Source organism: Falco cherrug, chromosome 2 (genome assembly GCF_023634085.1).
Source record: "Falco cherrug isolate bFalChe1 chromosome 2, bFalChe1.pri, whole genome shotgun sequence".
Taxonomy (NCBI): Eukaryota; Metazoa; Chordata; class Aves; order Falconiformes; family Falconidae; genus Falco; species Falco cherrug.
This window is the reverse complement of record NC_073698.1, coordinates 91200793-91223348: the sequence shown is the minus strand read 5'-3', so window position 1 is coordinate 91223348 and position 22556 is coordinate 91200793. Positions and strand designations below refer to the sequence as shown.

General features: G+C 38.8%; 1 protein-coding gene across 9 annotated transcripts in view; it reads right to left on the bottom strand.

The window, feature by feature from the left end:
• MAP7D2 (MAP7 domain containing 2) overlaps positions 1 to 22556 on the bottom strand; it is an 84815-nt gene that overhangs the window by 6536 nt on the left and 55723 nt on the right. For 2 of the 9 annotated variants that reach the window (XM_055703103.1, XM_055703104.1), the window contains exons 4-13: positions 19468 to 19582; positions 18443 to 18541; positions 16553 to 16663; positions 15142 to 15264; positions 12054 to 12202; positions 10835 to 10962; positions 2827 to 3059; positions 2315 to 2441; positions 811 to 1015; positions 582 to 686 (exon numbers count right to left, since the gene is read on the bottom strand). In XM_055703103.1, coding sequence (XP_055559078.1) covers positions 582 to 686; positions 811 to 1015; positions 2315 to 2441; positions 2827 to 3059; positions 10835 to 10962; positions 12054 to 12202; positions 15142 to 15264; positions 16553 to 16663; positions 18443 to 18541; positions 19468 to 19582 — 1395 coding nt within the window. Of the gene's footprint in view, positions 1 to 581; positions 687 to 810; positions 1016 to 2314; positions 2442 to 2826; positions 3060 to 10834; positions 10963 to 12053; positions 12203 to 15141; positions 15265 to 16552; positions 16664 to 18442; positions 18542 to 19467; positions 19583 to 19771; positions 20013 to 22556 lie in introns of those variants that run through there. The other 7 variants (XM_055703110.1, XM_055703105.1, XM_055703106.1 and 4 more) reach the window with 7 other exon arrangements.

The following is a 22556-nucleotide window of genomic DNA, read 5'->3' as shown; positions in this document are numbered from 1 at the left end:
ACCAGACAGAGGTTCTGCAGCTCTGCAGCTGTTCTTTCCTTCCTGCCACCGAGCTGTAGATAAAGCTGATTTATGCAGCTCCAGCCATTTCCTTGCACAGGAGTGGCCAGACAGCCCTACTACCTCTGCATAATGCAACCAGAGACAAGCCAGGTGGGAGCAAACCTCTCTGTTAATCCCATTAATTTTCTCCATTAATGACACTGAGCTTTTGTTAAATAAGTTTTTTAAACAAAGTCACTCATGTTCCTCAATAATCTGTGACTTCCCGGGTTGGGTGGCAATTGACATTTGCTTTGGCATGCCATTCCCATTTGTCTCAGGCATTTAACTTGGTGGGTAGAGGTTAATTCTGTGTTGGTTCAGTGCCTAGTAGAAAGTAATTTGCCTTAGGCAATTCAACTTTGTTACAAACTTTGCCGTCCACATTCCCCTAACATACAAGTAGCAAATACTAAGTTGGGCACAAATATCCATCTATAACTCCTCTCCAGATAATTATTTCTGCATACTATTGGGAACTTCCCGAGTTATGTATTAAACAAGAAATGAAATAATTATGTTGAGATGCAAATACGTACCTTCTTCCGCTCTAGTCTTTCTTGCTCCATTTGCTGCATGATTTGTTCCCTTTCAAGACGAAGTTGTTCGGCTACTTCACGGGCTTTGATTTCTGCTTCTTCCCTCTAACCAAAATGTGATAGGGCCATTATTCATTTCAGGCAGATTACCAGATACTATGAAGTATTTATTTACATGTATATCTAAATACATGTATACAAAGTTTCACATTTGTGTTTGAGATGGTACCTGTTTCTCAGGTTTGGCCTGGAGCTCTTCTTCTTGCTTCTCCTTTAGCATTTGTTCTTTCTCAGCTCTTCTCCTGGCTTCTTCTTCTGCCTTTTTTCTAGCTGCTGCTTCTTCACGTTTTCTTTCCTCCTCCTTCTTACGAGCTTCTTCCTCTAGACGAATTGTTTCTTCTTCTGCCTTTCTTTTCTGTTCTTCTCTTTCAAGCCTGCAAAAAACATAACAGTATATTTAAAAGGCTTCATCTTGTTTAGCATGAATTCTATTGCATGCATAGCATGCGATCAGCAGTAACTGGTAATACATACAGCAGCACACATTTTCATGAAAAATGCCAAGAGGTTGGGCACACACTCAGAATTCAGGTTGCTATCAAACTTCTATTCCAATCGTATTTTCACTGCCTAAAATACTTCACAGAAATTATAATTTCCCTTGAAATAAACAGGTGTGATCAAAGACAAAACACTGCCATTCTAATTTCAATTAGAGCTTCAATAATAAAAGTAAGTTTCAGTAATAAAAACATCCCTCTTTCCCCTGTACTTCACACCCAAAATGCTGGTATCTATAAACAAGCAAGTACTTTTTTTCTTTGTTTCATCTGAAGATAAACAGATTAGATGAGTAGCAGCAAAGAAGTCCACAAAACACAGTGGTACACCAGAAAGAGTGGGTCTAAATTCTACCTGTGTTGCTCCCTGGCCCACTGAGGGATATCATGTTCCTTCGTCACCGCATACAAAAGCTGCTTTGACAAGCCATCATTCTTATCCTTGCATATCAGGGATTCAGGAAATATTCCCACTCAGCCAAACTGGCAGGCACTGGTGATCCCCACACCCTGCCATGTTTTCAGTAAGAACAGACAAAATTGAATTTAGACAAGCAGAGTTAGTGATTTACTATTAGGGCCTTGAAGGAAGGGCATGATTTGTTGACACTTGCAACTTGCAGCCCATGTGGAGAACAACCCAAAAAGCTTGCTCCCAGAACACAGCCAGAATTTCACTGCTTAGGCACAGCAACCTTCATTATGCCCACACTCTTAAAGCCCTCAACTGCCTGCAACAGACTTGGGCAGAAAGATGAACTTCAGGTTAGTTTGTTGAATGACACCAGCCTTGCCAACTGCTACTACTGCAAGGCTGTTTCTTCTGCATGAACTAGCTCATTTAGAACTGCCTCAAATATTTTTTTACAGCTTAAAATACTTCAGGTATGTCCACATGGCAGTATGCAGTACAGTGCAGTGTGGACATACCTGAAATATTTGGATGAGTAATAGTTTATATTCAGGCTTCTTGAAGAGGTCAAATTATTATCTTCTAACTTCACTAGTTATGAAGACTGCAAAAGACACTAACGAATTGTGAGTCCCAGTTGAAAGAAATCAACACTTACATGTAAGCTCTTACCTTGATTCTAAAACTACCACATTTTCAAGCCTCTTCAATGATACAGGTTAAACTATTAGGTAATAACTTTAACAAATCTACAAAGATACCTCTCCCGTTCATCTCTTTCCTGTCTCTCCCTTTCTTCTTGTTCTTTCTGCAGACGTGCCTGTCGTCTTTTTTCAGCTAGAATTTTTGAAGCTTCTTCTGCATCAGTTGTTCCTGCTGTAATCTTCCCTGAAAGATGACCAAGGGTTGAAAGTTAGGCAGGAAACAAAGAGAGTGACCAGCACTTCCACGCTCGCAGAGAGGCTGAAATGGGCCTGGTTCACACTGGTATGACACCTTTGCCTTTCAAAAGCATACCTTGGCATTATCAGAGATAGAATATGGGATAGATAACAGCATCCCCAGATTGCAGCATTTGCACATCCTCATTAACAAGCAGTTTTCACACATGGGTAACCCTGGTGAAAACTATACATTTACTGGTTCCATTATGTACCTTTACACATTCTCATAAGCCTATGACTGAGCAGCTTCATGAAAAGAACAGGTCATCACTGTTTAAAAGCCTTAGGGACCCACGATATTTGCAATATATTCTCACAGTAAGATTCACCTTCACTATTATCAGTCTTTCCTGCAGAAGGCACATGCTTCTCAGAAGCCACCTGGCCTGCCTCATCAGTGCGTGCTCCTGAAGATTTTTGATGACTGACATTTTCTTTCTCCTTGTCTGCTTTCTTTTTAGGAGTTTTCTGGTTGAGATTGGAAGTGGCACGATGCTTCACAGGAGAAGCTGGATATTGTTTGGTGTTTTTAGGAGACTGAGGATAAGCCTTTGCAACTGTCCTGATGAGGGAAAACAAAAATCAAAACAGGCCATATGTTACACAGCTTAGAATCAAACTCCATCTTCACATACATCATTCCCCTTTCTTGTCTCTGGCTACACAGGAGTATCAGCTGTTTTGGACTACACTGCATAGAAACCACCTGGATAGCAAGCAATCAGAACCTGAAATGCAGGGAACTGGCATGCAATCGCAAGTGACTACAGAAAATTCTCATTTAAGACGACCAATAATGCTGTCAGAGTTGTAGGCAAGAGATACGGTATCACAGACTACCTAAACCAATTATTTCAGTAATGGCCATTTCATAACAATTTTGTCAGTATCACTGTATTCAATAGTCCTTCTCAACATTTAAAGCAAAGCTATGGCTGCTTTCTGTCTGCAGAAGTGATGAGTTGCAGTGTGCTGCCTTTATCTGAATACCACCTTGTCAAACACAGTCTTTTCCTAATAGTATCTGATTTTCCAAAATAGCACCAAAAACTACTAAATACTAAGGTAAAGCTGGGTGCCACAGAAAGAGACAGAACTGACCAAACCATCGTACAGTCAGCTCCCCTGTTTCAGTTATTGCTTTAATCAGCACCAACATAACAGACTCAAGGCTCAAAACTCAGCCCCTGCAACCTTTTTACACAGCTGCATTGATGGCAATGCACAGTGGCAATGCAGCTAATTGCTCATTTGGCTGTTGCAATACTTCAGGTGTAATAATAAACTTGAAGTCAGGAAAGCAGAAGGGTAAAGATAGTTGATATTCACTGAAAAAAGGTGCACGTTAAAGAACAGATTACCAGGAAACATAAAACTACACACAAACACCATTATTTACCTAATACCAGTAACTAGCACTAAATACTCGTAACATCAAGATAGCCTGGGCTGTGTGACTAAGTTGTATGGAAATAAAGAGACTACAATCTTAAAACAACGATTTATGTGACTCCCATTAGAATAAATAACCTTACATTGAAGTGAATGTTACACATGTAGTTTTAATTTTCCTTACAGATATGCAATTATGATATAATGGTATTACTCCTCATCACTTCTTTCATAGAGAGTTTCATAAACTATAACATGTTTTCTGGACTACACACACATTCTGGCAGACCACAAGCATGAAAAACATGGACAATGGTTGACAATCAATGGACTGGAGTGGCAGGTTCTGTATAGATCTAACTACAGAATTGTGTGGCAAGACTATTATAACCAGAACAAGATTTGCATTACAGAGCAGACAAAAATTAAACTTCTTTCAACTCCCCACCAATTCATGAACTCTGGAGACAAAAGGGTTCTCTTCCACTATATTATGCTGCATTTGAAAGAGACTGAGACACCAGAATACAGTAAGCTTGTTCAGAACCACCCAGTTTGTGGGGAGGGGATGACTGCAGAGTATTGCACCACCCATACTTACACTGAAGAGCCACCACAGACTCCAAAAGCCCCTGGGCTGGTCAAACAGTAGCACCCAACTACATTTGAAGTTCACCTCAGGTATCCTCTGCCTGCAGGCCCAGGAGCTCCCTGTCAGCTCAGGTTCTTGCCCTTGGTCCTTGCCTGAACTAAGCTGTAGGTAAGCCCATTCTTGGCCTCCTAACCTGCTGATCCTCACCTAATGGCCTGGCTTGTCCTCGGACCTGCCTCAGTAAGACATTTGCTGGCTACCACTGGACTCCTGGCTGACCCTAGCCACCATCACCAGGCCTGCCCTGGTCACTTCTTTTGTCTGCTAATGGGATGGGGTCCTGTGGGTGAGGTCCCTATCCTTGTATGCCCTGCTGCCACCCACAGCTCCTGGCTCGCCCTGCCTTGCAGGGCAGCCTGCTCCAGCTGCTCCCTGACAGAAGCAGGCTTTGGAAGATGTGGACAGGCAAGTCTGTTTCCAGCTCTTACAAAAAACAGCAGTGGGAGAAGCCAATGAGATTGGTTGGTGTTGACCAAATCTGGTTTTAGCACTGTCTTTAGTTTTATCTTTAAGATATACATGGATTCCCAGGCCCTCCTAAAGACAGAGATTTCAAGGCCTCGCCTACATACGTCTCGTTTGTGCCTCATCATTACAGCATTTCAGAAAAACATAATGTGTAAATAAAAAGCGAACAACCTTTTTGTTATGCTCCTCTGCAGCACAGAGTATGCTTCCTGCTAATCAGACACTTCTTCAAAGCATAGTCCCTTCTTGCTGTCTTTGGTTTACATTTCCAACTTCACCACACATTCCTCACAACACTTTTTATTTAATTGCTTGTGATAGGAGGAGCAAAATAGGTTAATAACTAAGGCTGAGTCATTTTCAGTACTAGCACAGAATTAACTGTTCTCTAATGAAGACATGACAATCAAATTAAAGAGGTTGGCAGGAAGGAGTCTAGTCATGAGAGCTACCTACATATATCTTGCACTGCATAGGAATTACAGCAGACTGGCTGTGCAACTTACCTGTTGAATGAGAAATATGGGCTGAACGTATTATTTCAGTAATGCATCTTTGAACTTTTAGACCCACAGAATTTTTCTTCTTACAGCTCTTTGCCCAAAAGAACAAGAAATAAATATGGCTTTGATTCTTTTAAAGCAACTAAAAGGGAGATGCATATAAAAGACTGATTACTGCAAGGCCAACAACAGTGCAGTGCAAGGAGTGAAAAGCTGAGAAAGCCCATCAGGAATAAGGTGGGGGTTTTTCCACAAATTTAAAATTGGATGCCAGTATGAAGTATTAAATGAACAGTGTTTTCTCCCTTGTATTTAAAAAGATATTGTCAACTTAGCATCTTCAACATTCCCAGACACAGGCAGATTTTTTACTGGAAAAAAACTTCCTTCTAATAGTATTTAAACGATGTTACTTTTCACCAGAAAGGGCCAAACTTGATTGTGAAGACAGAAAAATGGTATTATTAAGGGAAAATGTATAAACACTTTCACAGAAGTCTGTTTAGGTTTAAAAAACGTTTTATTTTTGCCTTGGGAGAAAAGGAAAGGGATATAATGAAACCCTGGAAAGAACATGGGAAGTGTGCCTGATGAGTTAATCTAGCACAGAATTAACGTGACAAATTGCCAAAATCCAAGAAGTGGTAGCATGTTGGTTGTCTGAAAGTTTACTCTTCTAAGTCACTAGAATTTACAGGAGAATACAGAAGTACAGGAAGCATAGTCTTTTCTCGAGGAGGTCTTCGTTTTCTCACTTAACTGCTCTGTGTTGACACGGGGCAGCAGCTTGTAAGAAGCCATTCCCATCATGACCCCTACATGCACTGCAGGAACCTCTATCAGGTCTAAGGATCCACTGGTCCTTATTAAATTACAGTAGCTCTTATTTAAGAGGGGTAGCCCACACTGCAGAATAATACTGCAGAAGAATGTCTCAGGAAGAGCACAAGAGGAGTTCTGAGCTTACCGTTGCTAAGCAGAGAAAATAAAGTATAGGTAGCACATGAATCAGAGGTCATATCCAATTCTGTCCATAACCAGGAAGGGAGAGAACAGCATGCTTTCTTGAAAAGCCTGGTACATGACAGGTCGTTGGTTACAGCAGTTCAGAAGGCTAAGTCAGAAATGGGCAGCAATGCCAGAGCTGCATTTTTTTTTCCTATCTCCCTACTAATTTGACGAAAGCTCTGCTGAAACCACACCAAGGAGTTGCAAGCTCCCAAGCCTGCTTTCTGAGATTGCTCTGATCACAAGCTGTTCCTGGGTTCTGACATTTTTGCTATCTGTGAGAACTTCTCAAAAGCTGTTTTCTTTCACTCACTCCTGATCTTCTCTAGCCAGAGACAGATTCATTGTTCTTCTACATTTCTTAAAAGAGCATAAACTAAGCATAGATCTATAGAATAGTTATTTTGATAGCTGCATTATTACAGATGTTTTCAAAAATCTTGAATTGGTCCATTCTCTAGCTAGCTGCTAAAAAACCCACGTCAAAATAGTCTTGATCCAACATTCTACCCATTGTTTATCTTTCCAAGGCAAAACAACGATCAAGAGTAGTAAATGTAGCACATATCAAAATCTAAAACTAGGTCACTGCAGGACACAGAAGCTGCTTCTGTGAGGAACTAACCGCATAGCAGGTGCATTTCTAATATGTAATTTTTAAAACTTTTAAAAGTTTGGGCTTTTTTGTACTATTCCAGGTTCTTATTTCATCGGTATTCTGTAATTTGATTAAGCACAAGCATTTGTGGTGTCAAAGTGTGTCCCAATGGCTGCAGTGGGATGTCACCCAAAAGAACCACTAAGTTACAGGTTCAGTTAGTGAAACTGTAAGCAAAGGACAGTGACACAGACTGGGACCTGGAAATGAAATAAGACCTACCACCCACCAGCAGCACTGCAGTCCTTTTTCCCTTCGCATTTGCCCCTTCCTCCTCCTCATATGAGGTAATGCTTTGGCAAAATAATTTAACACAGAAGTTTGTCAGAGCTTTTCCATTTTTATTCACTATCTTACCATATGGCTTGTCTAAAGACACTTAAAACTAAATCCTATTTACTTGATTCAGTCAGGTCCCATTGATTTCTAAGGGACTATTTACCCAAAGACATGTGAAGGACACAGGCTTTATTGCTTTGCCAATCTATAAGATCGGACACTTACCTATTCTCTGAGGGATACTGCAAGAATAAACTGACTAACGTATAGATTTTTCAAGACAAAACATCAAAAAAATTTACCAAAAAACCTGGTACTATTGATCTTATGAAATATCTGAAGAACAGAAACACCTTGCACAATCAGTATCCAATAGCAACTATAAAAAGAAAAGATAATACCTCAATTATCTTAGTTAGCTCTTTAATACATTAATTTTCATCTTTGTCACCTGATCCACACTGGATTCAAAGCAATCCACACTGGATTCAAAGCAATCATTTTGGGTTTCTTTTTTGTGTGATGTTTCTTGATTTATTTATTTTTTCAAGTACCTTCAAGCTCCAAATTCCTTCCTTGCTTTTAATTATTGCTTAATATATTTTTTCCCCCCTTCTCTCCTTTTTAGGTTCATATTTGTTCACTCATTTTGTCTTGGACATTAAGTTTTTGGGCTGATCTTTTTTGCTTTCTTAGTAAAATCTGCACCTTCAAACTTTTGTATATTTTTATGTAATAGCTGTGAATCTGTTCTGCCATCAATCACTGTCTTTACACTGAAGTTTTATTGTTTTGTCTGAGCCTGTTTCAGCTTACCATGATAAAAAGAGCTTTTTAATTAATACATAATGAAATAACATATAAAGACAAGAAGCAACTACTACTCACAAACCAAGATGATGACTGTGAAGAACTAGTAACTAGAACAGTACCAAGCAAAAGTGACCATCAAGTCGAACACTTTTAAGAAAAATGCATACAGCTAATTATCATCTAAATCACCAGCCATACTTTACTCTTTCCTTAACATTTTTCAAAGCTAAGGTGTTATGCAGGTTCGCTAACTACTAGTGCTGTACAATATGTACTCTTATATCTTCCAGGGTATTTTTTTGGCCATATGGTGTGCTGGAAGGAGAAAGATTAAACTTGTAAGAGATTGTCAGGTTTGCAAGGAGAATAAATATTTGCCTACATATTTAGTCACATTAAAATCATGCTTAAATTCCACAGTTAATTTTAAATGAAAGGGTATCTTTCATTTAAATCTAAAGATTCTAAAAGCCTGACTGCCTATATTTAAATTCACTGACCAGCCAGACTGTTATCTGGCATTTGAGTTGTATGAAGAAATTGGTATCTTTATATAATAATATAATATGGTGATCAGGATGCCTTTTTTTATTTCAAATTTTGAGCAGAATTTTTGAGAGTGCTGAAGCAGAACCATCTTTCTGCTATCACTAATAAACATGGACTTAAACTCTATTTACTGTATCTCCCATAAAGCCAAGGAAAGTGTTCTAATTGGGCCATGTTATCATTAAATGATCTGTAATACATTTCTAGCAGTGGCCAGAATCAGATTCTCATGAGGAAGAGGTGGAAAAAAAAAGGATAACTACTGTGGCTCAGAATCACAGAGAAACCCACCAGCAGGCTTCTTAATTCCTCCATGTAGCATCTGCCTCTTCCTTTAAAAACAGTTGTTTGTATTACTTATAGGCATGAAAACATTTTAGTCTAAGAAGGTTCTCGCACTTTGCCCCTCTGGGAAAGAAGTCCCCATCTTTGCCTAACCTTTTATTGAAATTAGTGCTACAAATGAAGACTGGTCATACTTTTTTCATAAAGCACTAAACATCTGTTTGTTTCACAAAAGCTTTTTCTTTTTTTCCCCCAAATGTCTCTGTGCTGAGCTTATCAACCTTTTCAATGTCTGTCCATCAAGAAGCGCTTCACTCTCAGCAATCCATTTCCACCAATCATTTTCCTTAACTCTTGGTATGTCTTTTATTCTGGCTGAGTGAACTGAAAGATGCATACTGAACAGGGAATATCAGTATTTACGGAACAATATACATTTTTATAGCTCAAACTTTTCTCTGTACATTTTGAAGTGCCACTAGACAACGATCCACTCAAAACTGTAATAAAAAAAAGCTGATTGCCCTTAACATTTCATATCTTCACAGACATTCACATTAACATCCCATTCTTCACAAAATGTATGTAGTTCAGAATCTGGTGACATTATACGTATATAATATTGAAAATCTGAGAATTTGTAGTCCTATAATATCAACCAAGAATTGCAATTTCCCAGTGGCATGCCAAGGGATGTCTAAAACAGAAAGAATAGCCAAAGTTGGATGGTTTCCTGTATTTTGTCTAATCAATTCACACACCAAATCATCTTCCATTAAAGGGCTATGCACTCACAGCTGAAACAGAAAAGGAACACCAGCTAGTTTTTGATGCGTGAGAAATGCATGACAAAGGGGATCAAGACTGGTTCAGAATATGACCAGGTTCAGATTTAAAATAAATACATAAATAAATAAAATCAGACAAAAGGAGATAATTTTCAAGACCCATGGGACCCCTAAACAGGGTCTAGGGGGAAAAAAAAAAACACCGAAACAAAGACAACTACTGTAGACCATGACTACTTTAGCACACTTCTGCATTTGAGCCAGACTTAATAACCTGTTCGAAGGAAGCTGAAGACACATTTGCTTAGACTTTTGAGTTGCAAGCTGTGGTACACAGACTACAGTTTTCAGCGTCTGCAAAAGAAAACTAAGAAAAGCCACTCAACTGCTAGTAAACCCAAATATGCTATAGGTCCACAACTCTGCATGAAAAAAAACCCACAACAAAAAGCAACAAACCCACAGAGGTCTGCAGATAAGCAAAGATTAAACCCAATTGTTTAGATGACGCACAGTTAAGTATATTTATGAAACCAGATGTCATGCCAATATGAAATACACATTTTACATTCTGGCATTTCTAGTTAGCATTCATGTTCTGTGCATTTCTTCACATTAGGCAGAATTTCTTTAAAACCAAATAAAACAAAAGCATATTTAAAAATAAATGTTAAATAAAATTTCTTGTGAACTACAAGATGTACCATAATAATTTCAAAAGACAGAAAAAGCAAAGGAGTGACACTAGTGAGCACTAACACAATCTTACATACATTGTATCTGTTCATCTCTCCCCCCCGCCCCCCGTATATGTGTATACGTACAACTAAAATTAACTAGATTTTATACAACACTTCAAAGGAAGTTCCTCAAGAATCTATGTTTCCTTTATATGTAAGAAGAAGCTCACAGCATATTAGACCACTAATAAGAAAGGCATACTTAGGTGTCGCAGGTGATGCAGATCTTCTGGACATGGCAGCAGGAGAATCAGACCTTCTTAGAGGAGATCCCGGACCAGACGGTGAACCAGGTGTTGCAGGTCGCTTCTCTTTCTTTATCTTCTCAGTCTAGAAGCAGAGTTCCTTTTAGTTTCCATAATTAGGGCCAACACATCAAAAATATATTCGATTGTTTTATTAACAAGATGGCATATAAACAGATTTGTGTAACCTGAATTTAAGATACATTTCAAAACACCAACTCACAACTGAGGTGCAATAGTTTTCTATTTTACAGACACAACACCCACCCTCCCATGTCTTGCATGGACACAGTATACAAGTTGCAGGTAAGTAACACCACATCAGAGCCTCTCCAAGAGTTCTGGAGATGCATGGCAGCACTGGGTGGAGTTTTCAAATTCATTTACATGCTCCTACAACACCTCTTAGACAAGATCATTAGTGCGCCCGGGCATCTTGCAGAAATGCTGCTGGATATAACACTGTGACTCACACCTAAGACAGACACTACACTAATCTTTAGCTCCCAACTTTGGTTCTCTCACTTGCATCTAATTTAGGTGGCGTGAATCCCACTACTATTAACTGTTACAAGACACAGGACTTTATGTGAATTTTACAGCCCTAGAATAGATTTTTTTTTTTAATACATGCCTTACATTGTGCAGACTCAGTGAAGGTGAATGACTTGCCTTTGGTTTTCTGGAAGCTACAGTGGATCAATAATACATTTTACAAGCAAACAGCATTAAACATATCCACAGAAAGAGTTAAGCAATTGGTATAAAACAGAGGCATTGTCAATACACTTGGCAAGTTTCCAAAATATGTGAAGCTTGCTAATTAGCTGGCAAGACTGGATAGTCATACTCAGTAGAGAGATCCTATTTGTCATCCCCATTCCCAGAAGTTACAGGCAAGTCCAGAAACATACACTTCAGTGCCAGAAATGTCAGTTCCCTGAAAATAAAGGTGCAGCTGTTACAAATACCAGGGCTCAACATCGATTCCCAGGAGAAAGATATTAAAATAATACTCAACAGGAGCACGAAAGCAACAGATGCACGCAAGGCTTACTTTCTTACTGCTGTTTCTTAAAACAGGAGCAGCACTGTGTTGAATGTAAAGGGAAAGATAAACAACCAGAAGCTGCATCAGTTTACCCAGAAGTGAAATCAAAACCATTGCAAACCCACCTGAGTAACTTCAGCTGCGGCTGCCCCTTTCATGGCATTGGAAGCAGAGGGTGAAGTTGCCTTCTTTCTGTCAGTGCTTCGGGTGGGGGAAGGCTTGTAGGGAGATTTAAGAGGACTAGCTGGTGCTACACGAGGACAGATATGGAATACTAAAGAGTTATAGTACAGTAACAAGAGCAAAAGGGAACACAGAGGAAGTAAAGGAGAGGAGAAAACAGCACACTTTTACGTTATATGTTCAAAGGTAGTTTTAAAGATTTTTTAAGAAGTATTTTAAAAAATCACATTATATAACACATTCAACACAGTCCCACGTTTACTAAAGATGCCTCAACTGAAAGTAACTTTTAATAGGATTTTTAAAAAAATTATCTCTAAAACATTGCTCTCTTACTCATATACCTTTTTGAACCACCTGACTACGACTGTGATTCTTTGTCAGGAAGAAAAGTCCTGCTTCCTTTGCATAGGATAAGAAGAGCAACCAAATAATTCTAGTTGGGTGTCTTTTGAACAAATATTGCAAAACAGGAAAGGTTACAGAAGCGTAGGGACTTTTTTTAAAAAAAAGTCTAAACATGACAAAGGCTCCTAAATATCTTTATTGCTTTTCAAAATAACATTTAATTTAAAAATAAAAGAAACCCCAACCCCAAACCTACTAAATGCTGCTGTAGATATTTCAGTTATTTTTATTTGTGGTAGACATCAGTTTGAATGCAACACATTCATTACAGCTTACGGGGCAACTCTTTTGGGGTATTTTTTCTTTATTTGCAATATGAACAGGATTTTTTTTTAAATGGGATATTTTACTGGTTTTGTTCATATCGCCTTCTAAGATCAAACTTCCACGTACATAACAGAACAATCACCAGATTATATACTTTATTAATAAGACAGGCACTAACTGTAATCATGTGACAGTGTGTTTCCAATCTTGTTCAACTGAAGACAAGATGGATATTGACTTTGGAAAAGCAGTAATTATGCTCAAATGGAAAGGAATTAATATTTCTAATTTTTTTGTTGTTGTTGGGGGCAGTCCAATACAATTTGTTGTAAAGCCTTTTTTCATACTTTTAACTGGACCTGTGTATTCTTTAACTGACTTCCCAGCAAGTTGGCAAAAGTTCACTGAATATTAAGAAAAAATGTTTAGAAAGTTAAATGTTAATTCAGATAAGTATTTTTACTTCAGCTGTAATAAAGTTTTTCTTTTATGTGTCCAATAACAACTGTTTGACTGAGTATCTTGACTCAGAGTGACAATAACAATGCACTGCCCTAGAGAGAGTTTTAAATTGCAGCTCCTCATTTCTAAGCTTACAGAAAGTACAGAGGCAGAGCAATTTTGACCCAAACATAATGACATGAGGCACAGTATAAGCTCTTGAAAAGGAAGAGCCCTCTTCCCTATTCAGAAAGCTACTTCTATGGAGAGAAGTACATGACAAATGGGAGATCTCCCTCAATCCTTTTGCTGGCAATTACTGACAAAACCATCAATGGCCACTCTGAGTACTGATGCTGTTTGCAACCTGTGCTACAGCCCGATTGCCTGGTGAGGCAGTGACAACAGGACACTGCTTCAGCCAGATGTTCCCAGTATCAGCAGTCTTGTTTCAGCTCTGGGAAAAAGCAGTTTGCAGGCCAAATTTTACTCTGCTGTCCGACAAGCCAGCAAGCTACTTTAAAGATCCTGTGATGAAAAGAGAGAGAAAGCTGGGAGTTTCCAAACAAGATGAGTGGGTAAGGACAAAGGAAGTCCCTATTGATTTCTTCAATATCAAATACAACATGGAAAACAACATCTGTAGGTGGCCCCAGCAATTCACCTCAAAATTTTAAGTAGAATAAAATGATATAATTCCAAGTTGGCTTTTCTTCAATCTTAGCCATAGTTGATCCCTGAGCAGCAAGTAAACTGGGAATTTTCTCATGGGCCAAGTACTACATGACAACATTTCTGTTTCTGACAGATGCGGCTTTTAATGTAGAAACAAGAGAAGTAATTTTAGAGCCATTTTGTATCAATGTCCCTATGCACTGCAACAAAGCAGTAATGCACAAAGGCAAGTAGGCTTCCTTCGCAATTCATTTTTAAATAGCTTTGTATTAAAAGCACAGATGCAGGATGTGAGCTTATTTCAACTATGGTGCATGAAAACACTCATCCTAAAGATGACCTGACTTTTTCTGTCTGACTAGTTTTATCCTGAAAAAATGACAGGCATTTGGGTGTATGGTGGGTGCGGATGTTGTTGGGGTTTTTTTTGCTTTTAATAGAAGTAAAAACAGCTGTTAAAACTTTTGTCCTTGTTTCCCATGGCCAGGTATAGCTTTATAAGTGTAAACTACTGTATGAAGTCAGGCACTTGCCTAAGTATTAGCAGAACTGGAAACATTACTTTCGTAGATGTTTGCAAAATAAGGGTTTTACTAGACTGCCATTTACAGATAGGAACCGTTAACTATCATCCCTTAAAGATCAGTAATTTCTGGAACTGACACCTTCCTATCAGTGTCTGTTTTTTTCCTCTGAGAAGTATTCATTTTAAATGTGTACATACACACATGCATATATAGAAATACGCATACAGTCACACAGTTAAAGGCAAAAAAGTAATTTAACAGCAAAGAACTGGAACTCTGGTAAAAATAATTAAGGCTCAAATGGTGCACTGGGATTTCTGCTCTACATATTACTGGGTATGAAAGGGGATGACATTAATATATCAAATAAAGCCTCTGAGAGGTGTCACACACTGGTCTAAAAGACTGTTTCTTAAATTAATGTATTTACTTTTCCATTTGCTTAGGTTTTAGTGATTTTGTTCATTCAAATTGTGTTTTTAAAAAACCAGTGCTCTTTTCCAAAAGACATTCAGAACAAGACAGACAAGATAATGTGTTTTTTCAAGCTTTTAAATATACTGCTATCATGCATAGCTTAGTTCATTTTTGATTTTGTACTATCAGGTAAATTGTCATTTGGTTCATAGTACTCTTGTTTCTTTCAGCAACTACTCAAATGCAACCAAAAAGATACCTTGACAGTTTCAAAGTGAGTAATTTACATTTTTACCTGAATTATTGTACTGCTCAGAAAGCACTAAAGCACTTCTGCATCTGGCTAAAGATGACTGTGTGGGAGTCAGCAGTCGAGAAACAATAGAGTTTTCCATTGGACTAAGATGCATGCGGTGAGCTGAGGTATGGAAGCAAATAAAATAAAATTGAAAATGCAAAGAAATAAAACAATATTACATTAAAATAACAAATAAAATGATGAAATGATTAAATGAATTGAAAAAATCTTGAAGTGTTTGAGATTTAAAGTACTTTAATATAATTTTCACTCCCCTCTGAAAAATAAAGGTTTCTAGTGTCTCCATAATTTTAAACTATTTTCCCACCTGTACAATTAGTAAGGTTAAGACCATGTTGCATTTTGTTCTCACATAGAGGCATATTCCATTCTGCAAAATGGTTGCTTTCATGACTCAGCACGAAAAAGGTTTGCCTTCTTTCCCAGCCGAAAAGGTAAAACACTTGATATAACAGCGCAGCTACTCATCAACGTGCCAACCATACTGGGACCGCGTTTAAAATTTGCAGTCTCATGGCATTATATAAGTCTTATTTATACAACATGCCTGCATTCCTTCCTACTTCATAAATCTAAGTGTCAACCGGTAAGATATGATATTTATAGATATTCCTACTACATGCACATCTATATAGCAATCCATCATAATAACCTCAAAGCTATTGATGAGTTTTCATTAAGGAATTCAGAAATGAAAGTAAATTTACCTTCTCTTTTCATTCTAGAAACAACCCTTCATTATCACTTATTTCAGTCAATACATTTTTTTTTTCTCATTAGGGTTTAAAAAAAGGGGGGGAAGTAGGGGGGGGGGGGGAGGGAAGAAAAGACACACAAAACAAACAAAAAAATCCAAAGAGTTCACAGTGGGATTAGTAACCACTAATCCCACAAGATGATCATCTTTTGCTGAGCCTCTCATGGATCTGAGTTTCAAATCAAATTAAAGGGCTCTACAACTCTGGTCACCAGACTGAAGTCTCCCAGATGTATTTCTGCCCACGGTACATCGCACATCTATTGTCAAGCCACGTGTTTGGTTTACTTGTGTTTCCTTATTTGGCTAGAAGATCTAAAGCTGTACAGTTATACGAAATTACTGCAGTTGCAGCACGTAATTACAATCCTCTTTGCTGGAGTATCAAAAATTGAAAAAGAATCACTAAAAAAACAACCCACAGCTTTTGTTGCTGGACCAGGATCTCCAGCAAGCCAGCACAGTCTTGGGATATGCTGCAGAACTATTTTATCATATTAACTTACTACCCCTCAAATATTTGAGTTCTTTTGAATAATAGACATAAGCAAGTTACATAGCTGTATGGACATAAAGTGCTTTAAGCAGAAGGAGAGTTTATGCTGGTAGGAGACCAGCATATTCACTTGCCTGTGTCGGGGGAATGTGTTATTGCCACTGTGGAGGAGGAGAGGTGCTTACTGATTGGCGATTCCATTTGCTTTGGCAGATTCGTTGTAGAAGCTGAAAGTTTGTCACGTGCTGCAGAGAGACGCATTGAAGATATCTGTATTCATATCACAGTGTTGATAAAATCCCAGAATTAACCTCTCATTTGTACTCGTGGCCCTTGCCATGGTGGCCACGGATCATAACACTGAATAAGGCATGAGATAAGCTCCTTCTGACTGCCGGAGGACCAGCGTTTTATAAGACATGCTTTGGGGATGCAACTTTTCTGCTTGTGATACAACAATCCAGTTTTACGACAGCCTATCTTTTATACTGCCACAGGCAAATAATTATGTGTAAGTGAAGCCATTCTGATACAAGATAATCAGTATCAGCACAAGCAGAAAGTTACCTAAAAAAACCAAACTGCACACATGACAACTCTGAACTCCTCATCTGCATTCCCCCTTCCCTCTACTTTCAGTCTGGAAGAGCTGGGATAGACCTCCAATATTATTCTAATATAAAAATGAAACAACCAGCATTTGTGTGTTCACACAATGAGAACTCACTGTTTTAATGACTGATCTGGCACCAGCCATTTGGCTTTTTTTTTTTTCTCGAGAATATTTTTTATTTAAAAAAAAAAAAAGAAAAAAAGCTTTTTGGCACTATCCCAAGTGTTTTTTTCACTTTTCTTCTGAAATACTGTCTGACAAAGTCTATTTGAGCACAATACCTATTTCCTACCTCCCCAATTATTCAACTGAATGACAGAAAAATGTTACTCCAGTATTACTACGGCATACTAGTATATGATGATCATTGCATGATGCTCAGAAGCTAAAAGCATAGATGCTTTATCCTTTAAATTTGGTTTTAATTTCTTTAAAACCAAAAAGATTTTCAGCCAGGACACGTATGTGGCCCTAATTCTGCAGCCCCTAAGTTACTGCATTCCCTATTATATCCATCGAAATGTTGCCTCAGTGGAGTCTGCAAGACTTGCCTCCATCTGTGCGGTTGTGGGTAGAACAACATTTACTGTGCATTCTGCAGGAGTAATATCCAAGCCTAGCTCCTCTTTTGGAGGGGAGAGAAGGTACCTAGCTCTAAAAGCACAAGGCTGCATTACGTTTTCAAAATGCCAAGTACATTTGCAACGAAAATTAGAAATCCATGTATACAATCCATTCTTAATTTTGGAGGACATCTCTACTTTACAGTCCTTTTATGGGAATAATAATTACTACTTTTTAAAAAGATAACTGAACAATATAAAAAGAAAAAAACCCACAACTGCCTAAATGAAGTCTACTACTTGAGTTTGTTACAAATACCAGCTTGGCTGAAATCCACTTCAGGAGGCTGAAAACATAGCATGGCTGTTTATACCAAATTTGCTTATTCTTAAAATATTGCAGTAAAAGGCCCTCGAGAGGACTGTTTTGATGAAACATTGTCTTCATAACACGTTTTCTCCTACTGTGCAACCAAAATTTTTTCCAACAGCACCTGCACCTGTGCATGTCCATTAGAGCTGTTAAATATATGCGTAATTATGTTTACAGACACACACAAACACAGAGCACCTGCAGAATTAACAGAGATGAGAATCTGAGTGAAGAAGTCTACAGTTGGTGAGAAAACCATGAAATGCCTCTACTGTGCTGGAATGCGAGGCATGCACTGCAAAATTAAAAGGAAATTAAAAAGACATTTGCTCTACATCACTAAGGGTAACGCCGTAGAGTACCAGACTGAAATAATAAGAAAACAGTGGTTAGGAAGGACAAGATCAGTGGATGGATTACAGTGATTAGAACAGTTATAAACGAGACACGATGGTATTGTGATTCTCTGAAATACCATTGAAGGAATCAGCTGGAGCAGTAGAGGTCACAGGGTCTGAAGGAAGGGTGTTGGCAGCTAAACCTAGAACAGGGCGTGGGCTATTTTCTGATTCACCTACACAGCAGAGAAATCAGAGCAAAAAGAGGTGAAAGAAATTACTGATTAAGCTGGGGGAGCTGGAATTAAGCATAAGCTGCATCACAACGACAAACTGGTTTCTTTCTCAAAGTATAAAAGACTTCTTTTATTATCATATATATTTCATTTCCTGGCTTTTTTTGATGGCATACCGTGAAAACTATGATGTGAAACAGTTTGCCTTTTTAGAGTTAAGTATATCTACACATTGTTTAAAAGAGAGGAACTGTCATATTTCATCATCACCCAAACACAGATATCTTTCCCTGTAACATCAGTTTATTCAAACCTGACAAATTTAAATAAATTATATGATTTAAAACAGAAAACATGCGTATTTTTGAAATATAAAAGCAGTACATGACTGATTATGTAATAAAAAGAGTTTGTTCTGAAGCCAAATCAAAAAAAGAGCAGCAACAAAAAGTATGTGGGGGGGAAAAAAACTATTTTAAACTGCACACGCTGCATAGTCATCTATGACATTCCTGTCAGGCTTTTAAAGTACCAAACAAAAACAGATCAACTTTTGCAAGTCTTAGGCAGCACTCAGTCCTTTGGTGAATATTAAATTTTCTGACTGTGTGTGTGGGAAGATAATGTGGGGGAAGAGACTAAGGGAGAGAGAGCATAAATTTAATTTTAGCATTTAGCATCCTCCAAACAGATTCTAGTTACTCTATTAAAATGATCTGCGTTCTTCAGTTAGTAGTGACCTTTCTCCCCAGAAGGTATTAGAGAGAGGAAGCCTGGCAAGCAATTACAAAGCATTTATTCACGCCCCAAGGCAGTAGCCCCTACAGCACCACCCTGACTATAACATGCATCACCCTTACTATCTCTACAACCTCATGCATTTTGCACTTCCAAGATCTGCAATGCAGGCAGCCTGTTTCACTTACCATCTCTCCCTCCTGAGCCTGCAGCCAGTGCTCCTCCCCACGACCATGGCTTCTGCTTCTGTTCCAGCTGCAGGCTGCGTTCAAGGGACCGACGCATCATGGCTTCTAAACGTTCCTGGTTATATTGGTACAAAAACAGAAACCAAATCTGAATCAGTTCTTTGGGGGCTTTTTTTTCCCCCTCCTTCTGAAGCCATGCTAAAAATACACAGTTCCCCTGTTGCTCCATGCAAGATGATTACAGAAGCTTGTTTTCGATAAAACAAAAAGGATTGAATAAAGAAAGTATCAGCATGCTACCTACCTCCAGATATGTGTATCCTTTGTCTGCAAGCCACTGAGGTCACTACAGAGGCCTAAGTAAATAACACAGGTTGCATCACTGACTAGCATCTGCTCCTGCTGGTGAGGCTGCTGCTGTGCTCTGGACTTAATTTGTATAAGAATAATGCTCGACAAGCATTAACTCCTTCTTGTCTATGCAGACCTCAGGATTTTTTTCCATGCCTTTCTGAGCGCAGCTAAATTGCTGTAATGCCACTGGCTCCTCCTAGCCACAGAGATACATGATCACTTCAAATCCAAAGTAGGTTACTTTGCAGGATGCCTAATTTATTTATTTATTTTTAAAAAAACTCCCTCCTTTCTTCCACTACGTTACTCACAGTCTAGGCGTTTCAGAGCTTCTGAACCCCAACACCCCACCCGCAGTATTTTTTAGTGCATGCCCAGATCACGCTGTTTTGAGATTTACTTTTTTACCCCTCCACTTCCACATTTTTCTCCATGGCTTGATGAGTTAGGATTTTCAGATGGGCAATAACAAGAAGATTTCTTTCCCCTCCCCAAATCCTGCTCAACCTTTACCTTACAGCTACATATGGTTGCCTTATTCCCTTCCTACCACCTCCTAACTCTCACTTAAAGACCTCCACTCAGTTTTGTTCCCACCTTCTCTCTCTGCTAGTTTCTCAGTGGTTTATTGTTGCAACAATGATATCTGCACCTTTTCTTTTCCTCCTTTCAAGCAGGTAAAATCAGATTCCTCCCCACCCGCTGTTCCATCACCTACCACCCCCTCTTCCTTTCCTTCTCCCAGTACCTCATTCACATCTGGCAATCTCTTCACCCTTACATTTTAGCACCCAAACCCTACCATGAAAGATAAGTCTACTCTTGCTGACTCCAACTCCTGCCCCAATGGTTTTTAGCCCTTTGATACTACTAGTATTTTTGGTCTTACTACTTACTGGCTTAGCTATGTCCTTCTGGTCTAGTACAGAACTCTATCCACTTCAAACTCTTGAGCCTGCAGGCTTCTGTGATTACATCACATCCCCTTCAATTTCTATCCACCCCCTGCTCTGTCTCCAGTATCTTTTGGTAGCTCAGATCAACTGCACGGAAAACTCTCCTGTATCTCTTGGCCAGACTACTGTCTGTCACTGATTCATGACTTCGGTCTAGGTTTCCTGTTCCTCTTCCCTGAGATATTTTACCCAAAATGTCATTCTTTGTTGAAGCATGTCTCCTTCAGTCTCCACACTGATGTCGAGCCCATGATCTCTGATGGAGCTCATTCAGATCAGACTTTAACATCAGGCACCTCCATAACTATCATGCCTGGAACTTTTATGCATGTACCTGTAAACTGTTACCTTCCTGGGGCTTCGTCTATGGTCACTGGCTTTCTACCATGCCAGATGCCCTCTCATCATCTTCTGGTTATCTGCAACATACTTTTGTCTCTTCTACATCTTTGAAGAATCTCTTCTACTACCATGACTTCCAGCAATTTATTTCTGACCTCATTTTTTCCAATTCACCCAACGCTGCTACCAATTATCCATGAATTTCAACAGAAAGCCACTACCTTTTATCTTTAAGCTCTCTTAACTTTATTACAAATCACTTGTACCATAAAGAATTTTGTATCATCACCCTGTATACAAAGAGTGAAAAAAGGCAATTCTCACACACCCTTTCTATCATTCTCACCTCTTCTGTCCCTGTTGCCTCTCAGCCAGGTGACCCACCCTGCTGTTACAATTTCTGCTGCCTTGTCCAAGACTATGATCTTGCAGTCATGTGTTTTGAGCTCTCACTTCAGTTTTGTCTCCCTTCTGTGACTGTAGTTCACGGTCTATCAGGTAACATCATTCAAAGACCACTGAAATCAGGCAGCTGCTTCCCTGCCCTTCCTCCCCCTTCTGTCTAGTCAGTGCCATCAGTGTCCAGGCAGGCTCACAAATGCATGCTTTGCCTCCATCCTCCTCCTTTTTCTCCCTAAAGAGCAAACACATGAAGCACCACAAAGTTCAGGCACAGCCTCTTCTGCAACAGCACAGAAAAACCTCACAGTTTTGGATACCCTATCGTTTATTTTCCATACATTGGGTGTGACAAGAAAGCAATCTTCCAGATTCACCCCTCTGCGACTTAGTTTGCTACAGTCTGTTTTCCTTCTTTTACTACCTGATGATGCAATTTTCACATTTAAAACCTCTGCGTGCTGGCTTTGCATTTCAAGTTCATACTTCTTGCTTTTAACTTCCCAACTCCCAACATTAATTTAATTGTTTCAGTCCCTTTTCTGTACTTACTCTTTCCAAACCTCACCTCTTACTTCATCACCAGTTCTTCTCTGCAGTCTGCTTCTTTTCATTATTTCCTTCTAACTAAGCACCTTGCCCCAATATACCTTTCTACCCACACTCTTTACAAAGGAAAAACCACCCTCCCGTTTTTTTCTCATTAAAGCATACACTTATATGGAATATTTCTTTCCATATCTAATGAATACTGTTACACATGAATCAAAGAAGATAAGATGAAAGCAGTCAAGTTTCAATTATCTAGGTGATTTATGTTTGGAGTGGTTTTTAATGCTGCTTGAAGCAAGGACCAGCAATATGCTGTAGTCTGCAAACCACAGAATACAGTTATACCACCTACTATAGGAGTGTTGATTTAAGAATAAAATGCATGATGAAATAGATTAAAGAAAATATTATTTTTCATACATCTTTGAAAGCCCATGCTACCTACAATCTGAGGTTGAAATCTTAATTACATGATGTGGAGAGGTT